Consider the following 13,966-nt stretch of genomic DNA (forward strand, 5'->3'; position numbering starts at 1 on the left):
AAAACCGTATAGGATACCTGAGGCCCGGCGAACGGCTTTCAAAGGGGAAATCCAACAAATGCTAAAAACTGGAGTCATTGTCCCTTCCCGAAGCAACTGGTGTTCTCCGGTGGTTTTAGTGCCTAAACCGGACGGGAGTATCCATTTTTGTATTGACTTCCGCGCGGTCAATAGGGTTTCAAAACAGGACGCATACCCTCTTCCCCGGGTGGACGAGTTGGTGGAACGCCTTGGTGAGGCCAAGGACATCACCACTATCGACCTCGCCAAGGGGTATTGGCAGATTCCCCTTGCTCCGGGTGACCAGGAGAAAACAGCCTTCTCCACTCCCTCGGGGCATTATCAGTTCACTGTCCTCCCATTTGGGTTGCATGGAGCCCCGGCCACCTTTCAACGCACCATGGATACCCTTCTCCGACCCCACCTTCCTTATGCTTCGGCATATCTAGACGACATTGTCGTCTTCAGTAAGACATGGCCTGACCATCTTCAACACCTGAAGAGTATATTAGACAGCATTTGTCAAGCTGGGTTCCACATAAACGCAAAAAAATCCCGGGTGGCTTATCAGCAGGTTAAATATTGAATATGCTACTTACCAGTATGCATCTGTTCTTGGCATGTAGGGCTGCTGACATTCATATCTGTGCATAGATCGCCGCCTAGTGTTGGGTCCGGATGTTTGCACGTTGTTGTCCTGGAAGAGTCTTCGAAGTATCCTTGGATAGGTGACTCCTCCCCTGGACTACAGTGCGCATGGGCATCCTCTCCATCCTCAGATTGTTTTTCGCCATTGTGGCAGTGATGGAGTAGATACAGAAAGTGATGACCATGCTTGCAGTAATTCTGAGAGCTGCAGCTGCGACAGGCGCCGGGGAGGAGGGAGGGCGATATGAATGTCAGCAGCCCTACATGCCAAGAACAGATGCATACTGGTAAGTAGCATATTCAGTTCGAGGCATGTGGGCTGCTGAATTCATATCTGTGCATAGAATACATAGCAGTGCCCTCTATTAGCGGCGGCTACCCGTGCCAGCTGCAGCGGTCTGAAAAAGTGTCTTGAGAACAGCCTGTCCTACAGCTGCCTGCTGTTTTGACTGCACATCTACACAATAGTGTTTTGTAAATGTGTGTGTAGTGGACCATGTGGCTGCTCTGCATATATCATGCAGGGGAATATTTCCTAGGAAGGCCATGGAAGCCCCCAACTTACGTGTTGAGTGGGCTCGTGGTGGAATAGTTAATGTGCGTTTTGCCTTTTGATAACAGATTTGAATACACTTAACTATCCATCTGGCTATCCCTGCTTTGGAGATGGCGTTACCTTTGTGGTGTGGGGCAAAGGCAACGAACAGTTGTTTTGTCTTCCTGAATGGTTTAGTCCTGTCGATGTAGTACATGAGGGCCCTCCGTACATCTAGTGTATGTAGTGCCCTTTCTGCAACAGTTTGTGGGTTTTGGAAGAAAACGGGCAGTTCAATAGTCTGATTCATGTGGAACTGCGATATTACCTTGGGCATGAATTTGGGGTTGGTACGTAGTAAGACCCTGTTGGCGTGAACCTGAATAAATGGCTCTTGAACGGTTAGTGCCTGGAGTTCACTAACTCTTCTTAGGGAAGTGATCGCTACTAGGAAGGCCACTTTCCAGGTAAGGAATTGAATCTCGCATGAGTGTAGAGGTTCAAAGGGTGGACCCATCAGGCGTGTGAGGACCAAGTTGAGGTTCCACATTGGAGCCGGTGGGTGACTAGGTGGAATGACTCGTTTGAGCCCTTCCAAGAATGCTTTGATGGCAGGCACTCTGAATAGAGAGAGGTGCTGCCGGGTTTGTAGATAGGCTGATATTGCGGTCAAATGGACACGTATAGAGGTGTACGCCAGATTGCATCGGTATAGGTGTAAGAGGTAACAGATGATGTTGTGGATGGAAGCGTCCAGCGGGTTGATGTCATTATTACCGCAATAAATGACGAACCTTTTCCATTTGGCTGCATAGCAAGCCCTGGTAGTGGGTCTCCTGGCCTCCTTGATGATGTCCATACAGTCAGGTGGCAGGTTGAGATAGCCAAACTCTAGGACTTCAGGAGCCAGATCGCCAGGTTCAGCTGTTGCGGATCTGGGTGCTGAACCTCTCCATGGTTCTGCGTCAAATGCGCGGGTTTGATCCGCAGCCTTTGATGCGGCACCACGGAAAGTTCGAGGAAGGTGGTGTACCACGGCTGGCGTGCCCACGTGGGAGCAACTAGGACGAGTGTCAGGGAGTGTTGTCGTAGTTTGCGAGCCACCAGCGGTATCAACGGCGCTGGGGGAAAAGCGTACGCAAATCTGCCGGACCAGTTCATCCATATCGCATTGCCCTGCGACTGCGGATGTGGGAATCTGGCGGCGAAGCTTTGGCATTTTGCGTTTTCGCTTGTCGCGAATAGGTCTATCTCTGGATGACCCCACTGCTGGAAGTACGGTTGGAGTACTGATGGGTGTAACTCCCACTCGTGCATCTGGTGGCTGTGTCTGCTGAGCAGATCCGCCATCTGGTTGTCCTTGCCAGGGAGGTGTTCCGCCATGAGGAACATGTTCCTTTGAATGGCCCACTTCCACATGCTCTGAGCCAGATGAGACAACTGTGGAGAGTGTGTTCCTCCCTGCTTCTGTATGTAGTACATGGCAGTCATGTTGTCCGTCCGGATCAATATGACTTTGTTGCACAGATGTACTTTGAATGCCTTCATGGCCAGGAAGATTGCCATCAGTTCCAGAAGGTTGATGTGCATCTTCTTCTGTTGTGTCGTCCATAGTCCCTGCACTGTGTAGTGGAGTACATGAGCTCCCCATCCCTGGAGAGACGCGTCCGCTGTCAGTACTATTTGTGGAACAGGCTCTTGGAACGGTCGGCCCTTGCAAAGGTTTTGTGGATTCCACCAATGCAGAGAGTTGTATGCCCGACCGCTCACCAACACTAGGTCTTTCAACTGTCCTTGAGCCTGATTCCACTGACGTGCTAGGCACTCCTGAAGTGGGCGGATATGTAACCTCGCGTGCGGGACTATGAAGATGCAGGAGGCCATCATGCCTATCAACTGCATAAACACTCGCGCTGGAAACGAGTGATTGGGTTTGAACTTGGAGATCAGCAGTTGTATGCTGTTGATCCTCACTAAATTTGGCTGAGCTGTGGCCGCCAGAGTGTCTATAGTCGCACCTAGGTACTGTTGTACGTGTGCGGGCCGGAGATGGGACTTTGGGTAATTTAGTGAGAATCCCAGACTGTGAAGAAGGTGAATGGTGCGGGACATGTGGCTTGCACATTGCTGGGCTGACCTCGCTTGAACGAGCCAGTCGTCTAGGTAGGGGTAGACGTGTATATGCTGCCTCCGTAAATGTGCTGCCACAGTAGCTAGGCACTTCGTGAAAACCCTGGGCGCTGTTGTCACGCCGAAGGGAAGGATTTTGAACTGATAGTGCTGCCCCTGAACAGTGAACCTGAGGTATTTTTTGTGTGAGGGGTGGATGGGTATGTGAAAGTACGCATCCTTGAGGTCCAGTGAGGCTAGGAAGTCTCCCTGCTTGAGAAGCGGAAGGACTTGCTGTAGGGTGAGCATGTGAAAGTGCTCTGAAAGAATGTACTGGTTCAGGGGTCTCAGGTCTAATATAGGCCTGAGCGACCCGTCCTTCTTTGGAATTAAAAAGTAGAGGGAGTAAACCCCCGTACCCTGCTCGTGGATGGGTACGACCTCTATAGCGCCTTTTAGAAGCATACTTTGCACCTCTTGCTGTAAGAGCGTTAAGTGCTCTGAGGACATAGGACGGTTTCTTGGTGGTATTGTGGGTGGAGTGGAGGTTAACTCCAGACAGTAACCGTATTTTACAATATCTTTGACCCACCTGTCCGTGGTGATGGAGTTCCACGTGGACAGGAACCTTTGTAGTCTTCCCCCGACAGGTGTTATGTGGTCGGGAGGAAGGGAGAGGGCGTCACTGCTTGTTCTTGGGGGAGGACCTGGTGTTGCCGTAGCCACGTCCTCTGCCCTTTGTACTGGAGCCACGATATCCACCTCGGGTGTTTTTATCGTAGTTGGTCTGTGTATTGCCTTTGTTATACGTTTGTTGTGACCCCTGTCCTCTACCTGCCCCCTTGTTTCCGGGGCGACGAAAGGAGCCGCTCCGAAAGGACTGAGTTTGGAGGGCGCCCATGGACTTTGCAGTGTCCGTGTCCTTTTTTATCTTCTCGAGGGTGGTGTCAACCTCTGGGCCGAATAAATAGTCGGGGTTGACGGGCTGGTTCAGTATGTTGTTTTGTACCTCAGGCTTGAATCCTGAGATTCGTAGCCAGGCATGTCGTCGCAGCATGACGCTTGTGTTTATGGCCCTGGCAGCCGTGTCTGCAGCATCTAGGGCACATTTGATGGAAGCATTTGTGAGTAGCTGTCCCTCTCTGATAAGAATTTCTGCACCTTCTTTGAACTGGTCAGGGAGATGTTGGAGTAGTTGCTCCAATGTGTCATAGTGCGCTCTATCGTAGCGAGCGAGGAGCGCTTGAGTGTTGGCTATGCGCCATATGTTGGCAGCCTGGGCGGCAACTCGCTTGCCGGAGGTCTCTAGCACCTTGGACTCTTTGTCCGGGGGAGGAGCGTCACCTGTCGTTTGCGAGTGTGCCCTCTTGCGAGCATTCGCTACGACGATGGAGTCGAGTGGTAACTGTCCTTTGATGTAAGTAGGATCCCCAGGTGCTGATCTGTATTTTTTATCAATCCTGGGGTTTATCACTCGTGCCCTGGTGGGTTCCTTGAAAATGTCCTTAGCTGGTTTGAGGACCCCCTTCAGCATTGGCAGAGTTTTTACATGTCTTTCTGAGGATGCAAAAGTGTCCATTAGAAAGTCATCCTCGATGGTATCTGAGTGAAGCTGTACCCCATGGTTATTTGCAGCACGTTCAATAAGAGCGTTGAACGCCGCAGTATCCTCCGTGGGAGATGTTTTTGCCCCATAGAGTTGTGGTTCCTGTGTATCGAGAGGTGCACTGGGGTCTGCAGGGTCGCCCCAAGTTTGATCAGGGTCCTGCTGGTCATCAGGGTCTGTGTCTACATGGTAGGGTGCTTGGTCATCCATGTAGTCCTCCAATGCATCCGTGTCGGAGCGTGTGGGGGAGAACCGGTGTGGATCCTGGTAGGAGGAATGGAACGGTTCGTAAAGGAGAGGTTCTGATTCCACAGGCAGCTTCCTTTTTAGTGGGATCCTGAAAGGGTCCAATGGCGGTTCCGAAGTTATTCTTCGGTCGTGGAGAATCATCCTGCCAGTGTCGGCGTCGATGACACGTGACGGAGACGTCTCGTCCGGTGGAACCGGAGTCTGGGTAACCCGTGTCCTGAGTTGGAACATCTTCGGGATTGTTGACGGAGGCAAGCCGAAGGTAATGTTGGCTGGCCCCGTAGAGGTTGCTGGAGCTCCGATCGGGCCGGAACCCGACGGGTCTTTGAGGGCCGCCGTGGTTTTGTTGCTTTGCGTCGCAGCAGGCCGCACTTGGGGTGTCTTTGAGGCTTTGGCACCGGGCAGGTTCGTAGAGCCGGGCGTGGATTTTTTCGGTGCCGGCGGGTCCTCGAGTCGAGGTGTGGAGATCACCGTCGACGTCCTCGATACGTGAGGCTTCGGCGTCGTCGAGGGAGCGACGCGAGGCGAAGCAGGCGGTATTGCCCTCGGTGTCGTTGGCGTCGGTAGCCGAGTAGGTTTCTCGGTGCCGATGGCCTTTTTCCGTTTGTCGACTCCGATGTCGCCCGACTCCAGTTCGGCACCGAAGTCCCTCTTGGTGCGGTCGGTGCCGACGCGTTGCGCTGGCGTCGAAGGCGTGGAAGGCCTCGATCCGACCAGCGCCACTTTCAGTTTCGGTTTCGGATGAACCGGAGCAGCTTTCGGTTTCGGTTTTGTGGTAGGGAAACCAGCTGGCTTATGCAGCAATGGCTGCCGCTGAGCGTCCGAGGCCGGGCCCGAGGGCGGGGCCGAAGAACTACGGGATGGGTCTCGGGTAAGGCCCGAAGGCGATCCCTCGACCGGAGCCAAAGGCTGTGGCGCTGGTGTTTCTTCGGTTTGAACAGGTAGGCCTTGTTCACCATTGGAGCTACTCTCTTCGGCCCCTAAGGCCTCCTCGTCATCTCCTACCTCGGTGTCGTCTTCACCTCTGTGGAAGAGTGACTCGTCGCCCTCGTCCGATCCGGGGTCGTGTTCGGAAACGGGACTGGAGGGTATGACTTCTAATTCTTCGACGTCGGCTTCGTCGAAGATGTCTGTTGGGGCCGGTGCCGCGTGCCGCGCCTCGAGTCTCGCCGCTCTTCGGTTCCTTAGAGTCTTCTTGGAACGGAACCGGGCACAGGCCATGCATGTCGATTCGTCGTGGTCCGGCGAAAGGCATTTGTTGCACACCGGATGGACGTCGATGTGTGGGTACTTCGCATTGCATACCGGACACCTTTTGAATGGCGTCCTGGATTCCATCGTCGAAGTAGTCGATGGACTGGTAAATGCGAAAGAAGTCGGTGCTGAAAGTTAGTAAACTAACAAAATTCTATCGAAACCCGATCGATAAACAGTACCGACGCGAACTAAAGGCCTTTTGGCCTCGACCAAATATTTTCCTAACTTGAGCTAAGATAGCACATCCGAACCCAATGGCGGAAAAAAACAATCTGAGGATGGAGAGGATGCCCATGCGCACTGTAATCCAGGGGAGGAGTCACCTATCCAAGGATACTTCGAAGACTCTTCCAGGACAACAACGTGCAAACATCCGGACCCAACACTAGGCGGCGATCTATGCACAGATATGAATTCAGCAGCCCACATGCCTCGAACTTAGGGTTTCTGCTCGGTAATGGAAATCTTATGCCTCAGGAAGAGAAGGTGGCGGCAGTGCAGGCTTTGACCTATCCCAAGACGAAGAGGGATCTCAGGGCCTTTTTGGGATTAGTAGGCTACTACAGACGGTTTGTCCCACACTTTGCTAGAATGGCCAGCCCCCTGACAGATCTCCTGCGAAAATCCCAGGCTTCGCCCCGCTTACCACGTCCCGGTGAGCAGGAAGCCTCGGCTTTTCAGGGCCTCAAAGACGCTCTTACCTCCTCGCCGGTGTTAATCGCCCCTGACTTCCAAAAACCTTTTATCCTTCAAACAGACGCCTCAGGGGTTGGGATCGGGGCGGTACTTTCCCAAGAGGATGACAGCGGTCTTGAGCGCCCCATATTGTACATCAGCAGAAAACTATTTCCTAGAGAGCAGGTATATTCCACCATAGAGAAGGAGTGTCTAGCTGTGAGGTGGGGGGTGGAAAAGCTTCGCTATTACCTGGAGGGCCGGCTTTTCACCCTCTTTACGGACCATGCCCCTCTCACCTGGCTCCAGTGAAATAAAGGCCACAATGACCGTATCCTACGCTGGTTTCTGGCCTTGCAACCCTATCGATTTGAGGTGAAACATCGTAAGGGATCGGAACAGGGCAATGCTGATTTTCTCTCGAGGTACCCTATTTCCCCCGATCGGGAAAATCCGGGGATGGGGATGTGTCGCCTGGTCGAGGGACCTGAGGAGAACTACGAAAAGGACACAACTGACGGGACCTTTACACCTCCCCTGCAGGGTGCTGATGGCCCCTTTAACGTGGACTGGATCACTGCGGAAGGAGGTGCGGCTCGGATGACGACATCGGGAGTGGACGAATCAGAATGCCGCGAGTTCCGTAAAGCGGAAGTTCGGAGACCTGACGGGGCGAAAGCCCGAGGAGGAGAGATCGGAGACGCGGAGGAGAGCGAGGCGAGGAGGGAGACCGAGGAGAAGAGAGGAGAACGAGATTCGAAGGAGCAGAGAGGAGCGGAGAGAGACGGAGAGCCAGGAGGCCAACGGAACCACTTCTCGCCTCGCCACACCCCCGGAGGAGTGTGGCTGGGAAAGGTACGGGGTCGTATCCTGGGCTTCTTAAACCACCGGGAGGGCGCTAGGGGAGGGAGTTCGCTGTCGGGAGGGCACCCGGGCTGAGGACGTTTTCTTGTGTTCAGAGAATCCCTCACTCACTTACATCGTTATTCTCAAACACGAGTGTTCTTTTGGTGCTGGAACCCCGGTGACCCCTCACACCCCCTTTCCCCCTCAAATTTCGGACGTGGAGGGTTGTATATTAATCCCTGCTTTTTCCTTCCTTTTCGGGCCCCATCGGAGGCATTCCCTACCCCGGGCCCTGCCGAGGAGAAGGAGGACAACAAGGAACCCGACCTATCCCTATCCTGGAGTATAACAAGCCAGAAGACCACCTTTCTCCCAAAGAGAACGAGATAACGCTTGTATTAACCTGGAATAAAGCCTGAACCCTGTACTTCAGTCTATTGGCGTTATTGGTCTATGCAGGGGAAGACAGCGCATAGGGGACACCTGCCTTGTGTGTAATTGAGATTTGCTCCTGTTCACCGTAAGCCCCAGAGAGTGGAACAGACGAAGAGATGTTGTCACGGCAGTCTTGACTGAGCTTTCCGAAGGACCTTTTAGTAACCAGTCGTCCAAATACGGAAAGACTTGGATTCCTTGGGATCGTAACGCTGCTGCCACGGGAGCTAGGCACTTCATAAATATCCTTGGGGCAGATTTTAGCCCAAACGGGAGCACTTTGAACTGATAATGGGCGCCAGCCACTGTGAAGCGAAGATACTTGCGATGCTTCGGATGTATTGGGATGTGAAAGTAAGCGTCTTCCATATCCAAAGAAGCTAGAAAATGTCCCTCGTTGAGACAACCTAGAATTTCTGCCAGAGTGACCATGCGAAATCCCTGCTTCTTGAGGAGTCTGTTCAGATTGCGAAGGTCTAAGATTGGACGCCACTCCCCCGATTTCTTCTTGATGAGAAAAAAGCGGGAATAGAAACCCGCCCCCTTTTGAAGTGTGGGAACCTTCTCGATTGCATTCTTGAGGAGCATCGTTAAAGCTTCTTTGAATAGTAAGTGAAGACGAGGGGGAGGGGGTCCCTTGGGTGGTGTGTTGGGTGGCTTGGTGACAAACTCTAAGGTATGAATGTTGCGAACCAGTTCCAGAACCCACTGGTCCGACTTAATTTCTTGCCACTTGTTCACAAAAGTTGAAATTTTCACACCCACAGGGAGGGGAAAAGGAGTGGAAGGCGCCCTGCAGAAATCATTGCTTCCTTGTGGTGTCTCTTCCTTGATTCTGCGACCTTTTTCGTCCGCCTTGACGAGAGAAACCAGACATGTTGGTTTGTCTGTACGAAGACTGATAGGATTGTCGATATTGAGGCTGGTACCTATTCTGTTGGGTGTGATACCCTCCTCTGGACGAAAAACCACGGCCTCTTGTGTGAGAAGTTGGCCTGATATATGATGTCACTAGTTCTAGTGTACACATTGTATCAGTCCAAACAACCCTTATGGTGATTGGTTGTAAAGTCAACCTTATAGACCAGCTATCCTAGTGGTAGCATGGACAAGAGCAGTCTTAGGCTAAACTCTGTATGGCATGTGAAGCCAGCTGTTATACCATTTGCAATCCCTTGAATACCAAATGAAAGGACACCACAACAGATATATTATAAAAATAGAATGTATTTATTCTAGTCAAAATACCCTCAGCACTCTTTATGAGATTCGAGGTAAGTACAACACAGTCTTATTTAAGCATACATAAGTCACACATGTAAGTAATACAGTTAGGCCCTAGGGGCCACGCAAACCATATACTAAGTAAGTGGTATAAGAACCACTGTCACGAACACAGGTTAGGCCTAGGCCTAGGGAATTGCTGGGGCTACACTGTACTACCAATTGTTAGGAAGTGGGAGGCCCACGGGATTCAGGTGCAGAGTGGAAACACTCACGCGTAATGCTTTTAAGTCGATAGAAATAGTAGTATTTAGAAATTAAGAGTTTTAGGACACTTCGGAAGGAACTAGGAGTTAGAGACTTGGAAACTAGACACTAGGATAGTCAATACCCTTGTGAGCACCGGAGTACTCAAGTTACCTAGCCCACGGGCTGCGGGTGCATAGGTGTGAACTTGCGTCGGGTTTCGTCGTCGACTCCTATGGATGCCTGAAGAAAGATGCTGACAGGCAGTCAGTGAAGAGTGTCCGGTGGATTCCAAGGATGGAATCAGGAAGAAGGATACCTGCAAGCAGAGGGGACAGAGTCTAGGTCACCAGCCAGGATCCGGGAAGGAACCAGGAAGGAACCAGGCGATGTTGTGAAGATGCAGGTGTAGAGGTGAAGCTTGTCACAGCAGCCACGGGTACCAGGAGGCGTCGAGGACGACCAGATCCAGGAGGCGAGCTGTCCCACGAAGGACCTTGCTGTCGGCGGCGTCGATGTCGAGTTAGGACCCAACAAGCCTTGGCAAGCGTAACCCACGCAGGATGTTGGACTTGCTTCTGTCGCAGACCAGGGAGGTCTGGGGGGCTTCCCTTTCACAGGGGAGCGGGTGCCAGTCTGGAGGAGCCAGACCAGCAAGGCAAAATTGAGGGTTCGTCGTCACAGAGGTCACTAGCCAACGGGCCAGCAACCGGACAACACGTCGAGCAACTCAGGTGCAGAAGGGCCCCACGCAGAGCACGTGAATTGTGGGGAGCTGATCTTCTTTGCAGATGGTGCTCGGGATTGGGGCTTCGCAATTCCCCAAGCACAGCCTCGAGGAAGCCTCAGAAGTCGTGCTAGTCAGTTACTAGTCACTTTTCCCAAGTCGCCGGTCCCACGTCCCTCGTTGCCTCCACGGGTCTCAGCCTTGCTGTAGATGTGGATCTGGTTCAGAGGTGTCTGGAAGTCACAGCGCTGGTCAGTCTCTGCAGTCGTCCCTCGTAGGCTCAGTCGCAAAGCAAGCAGCGGTCGCTGGATGGTGCCTGGTTGCCCAGGGTGGTCACTCCTTGGCCACAAGGGAGATTCTTCAGTCTTCTTCCGTAGTCGAATGTCGAAGGTCCAGTGTTTCTGTTCAAGATGCAGGTTCAGGATAATCTAAAGTCCTAAGGGCCCAGCTCCCACTCTTATACTAATCTGGGGGGCTGGTTTACCTGCTAGGTCCCTCCTATGGGTGGGACCATGGAGGGGGGTGGTTACACCCCCTTCCCTTTGTCCAGTTTCGCGCCAGGACTGGGGCTGGAGTGCCCCAGCACCGGTTTGAACCGGACTATGCATGGGACACCTTGTGTGCCCCAGGCAGTGTCTCAGTGTATTGGGGCAGGGAGGGATGAATAAAATAAGTCCAGTCTAGGGTGGTGCTAGCACCTCCCAAGGCAGGAAACCTATTGTCCAAGCCTCCCTCGTTGGAAGGACGCCCAGCAGCAGGAGGTCAGACTTGTGTCTGTGGCAGCAGCATCCATTTTGTGATGCTGGAGCTCTGGTTAACTTTAACCGGGTAGTAGGATTTTAACATGTCTTCTCCCTCTAGAAGGGGGGAATACTATCCTCACCACCAGAAACGGTGTGGGGGTAGTATTCCACAGTGTTAGACACCTTACACGACATGTTTCGATAAAGCCAAACCATAGTTACCATAACCGCGAGGATTATAAGGCACTTTAAGAGTATATGGTAGGCAATATCATAGAACAGCTATAAGGACATGGTTCCGAAAGCTGCAGACAGGCTCAGCTCATGCTAGAGCACCATCTCACATGTTACCCAGCACTCTGCCTTCAGGATTGTTAAGGCCTGCCATAGGAGTGACTGATAGGTTACCCACGTGTCTATATATAAGGTAGGCATAGGAATACTATGCCTAAGCAAGGGGTGATTACACGACCTTGCCCCAGCTGAGTGATCAGCCAGTTGTGTCATAATGGAAGGCCAGCCAGGGGTGGCATAATACATGCTGCAGCCCCTGGTAGGCCAAGGGTACACCTAGGCCCTGGGTACCTAAGGTACACTGTACAGGGACCTATAAGGTGATCCTTACCAATTGGGTTATGTACCTAAAGTACATAGTATGAATTTAGAGAGAGAACAGCTGGGCTGTGGGTCTGATTAGCAGGCCCACAGCCTCATCTAAGTCGAAAACCAGTGAAGCAAAAGCAAAAAGTGGGGGTGAACATAGAAAGCAGACCCTACTCTCCTACATCTTGCTCCTCTAAAGGTACCGCGTTTGTACTGCAAGGAGCCCAAGGATCTTGCGGTATCGGTCTTTATTGCTTGGAGTGCGTCATCTATATGCTTTCCAAACAACGATTCGCCATCATAGGCCATATCCAATATTTTCGTTTGGACCTCTGGTCTGAGGGTGGCGGCCTTAAGCCAACCCTGGCGTCTGAGAACAGCTGCCCCAGCCAACTGGCGAAAATTAGTATTTACAATATCCAGAGCGCAGTCGATAGTCTTGGATGCTGCACGCTCACCCTCCAGCAAAACCTTCCGAGCGTCTTGTCTGTTGTCCTCTGGAATGAGCTCAATAAAGCTTGACATTTCTGACCACATCTGGCGGTCATAACGCCCTATTATCGCTAACGAGTTTGCTGCCCTGATGGATGCAGCTGCCATCATGGAAAATTTCTTGCCAATTAAATCCAGGCGTCGCCCCTCCCTGTCCGGCGGTGTAGTAATAGGTGCTGCCGGATTCTTAGAATTTTGTTGGGCTGCCTGTGAGATAACCAAATCTGGCCGAGGATGGCTGTCGTGAAGTGTCCTGCCCACCCCTGGAGAATGAGCCACTACACACGAGGTTCTGGATAGGGTGAGGTATTTTTATTCCAGTTCGAACCCCACTTGTAAGCAACAATCCACGATCTGGCTTTGGGTGTCTTTCCCTTCTCTCCACGGTCTGTCTTTCGCTCTTCGGGCTCGCACTCCACGTCTCTCCGGGGTCGTTTAAGGAGGGAATAAGACGTGTAAGATGAGGGGCGTGGTTCAAAGGGGATGAAGGGCTAGGGAAGTGTGGGAACACCGGGGGCCGTCACCGTAATATTCATTAAAAAGAAGTACCATGAATACTCGTAGATGAGTGCGAGGGAAGAAGACAAAAAAGAATAAAGAGCTTCTTCTAGTCCTACGCGCTCACAACCCCGTGCTCTCCCCGTGCTCTCCCCGTCTCCCACTAGTGCGTCCCTCTCCGTGAAAAGGTTAGTCCCAGGACTCGGTCCCGTACCTTTCCCAGCCACGCTCCTCCGGGAACGTGGCGGGGCGAGTCGTGATGTCGTTGGCCTCCTGGCTCTCTACTCCTCCCTCCGACTCGCCGTTCCTCAGTGCGGACTGCGTCCTTCGCTCTCCTTCCTTCGGATGTCCCCGCCTCTTCACCGCTCCTCGCTCTCCACTCTTCCACGTCCTCCGCTGTTCCAACTCGTCTCGCTCTCCACTCTTCCACGTCCTCCGCCCTTCCGACTCGCCTCGCTCTCCACTCTTCAATACCGCTGCTCCACTCTCTCTCGCTCCTCTCCTTCGACTCCTCCGCTGGCTTTCGCCCCGCAGTCCTCTTCCTGGTGGGCTTTACAATCAAGCAGAGTGTCTGATTGGTCCGTGTCTGCTGACGTCGGCCCCGCTGTTACCTCCTTCTTAAAGCTCCAGTCCCCGATAATGGAATCAGCAGCATCCTGTGGTCGGGGTGGAAACGAAGAGTCATTACTGTCTCCACCCCGACCCTCCCTGTTAGTGGCCGTGTGACACATCCCCCCCCTTGGAATACCCCGATCGGGGGAATAAGGATAACGATAGAGATAGTCAGCATTCCCCTGCAAGGACCCCTTCCGATGACGGACCTCGATCTGATAAGGTTGCAGAGCCAGAAACCAACGCAAAATACGGTCGTTGTGACCCCGGTTGCGTTGTAGCCAGGTGAGGGGGGCGTGGTCGGTGTAGAGGATGACAGATCTACCCTCCAGATAATATCTTAACTTTTCCACCCCCCACTTCACAGCCAGGCACTCCTTCTCTATCGTGGAGTATGCCTGTTCCCGGCTGATGTAAAGAAGAGGCCGCTCCTCACCTTTCTCGTCTATTTGAGAGAGCAC

The 13,966-nt window shown here is 52.6% G+C and overlaps 2 protein-coding genes across 3 annotated transcripts in view; one reads left to right on the forward strand and one right to left on the reverse strand.

Moving 5' to 3' along the window:
- Positions 1 to 7,391, forward strand: part of LOC146789597 (uncharacterized) — a 34,545-nt gene extending 27,154 nt beyond the window's left edge. Inside the window, exon 3 of the mRNA XM_085630053.1 lies at positions 6,882 to 7,391. Coding sequence (XP_085486179.1) covers positions 6,882 to 7,391 — 510 coding nt within the window. The remainder of the gene's footprint in view (positions 1 to 6,881) is intronic.
- EPC1 (enhancer of polycomb 1) overlaps positions 1 to 13,966 on the reverse strand; it is a 1,219,015-nt gene that overhangs the window by 455,817 nt on the left and 749,232 nt on the right. The gene's annotated exons all lie outside the window — the stretch shown is intronic.

The sequence above is a fragment of the Triturus cristatus genome, chromosome 10 (genome assembly GCF_964204655.1).
Source record: "Triturus cristatus chromosome 10, aTriCri1.1, whole genome shotgun sequence".
Taxonomy (NCBI): domain Eukaryota; kingdom Metazoa; phylum Chordata; class Amphibia; order Caudata; family Salamandridae; genus Triturus; species Triturus cristatus.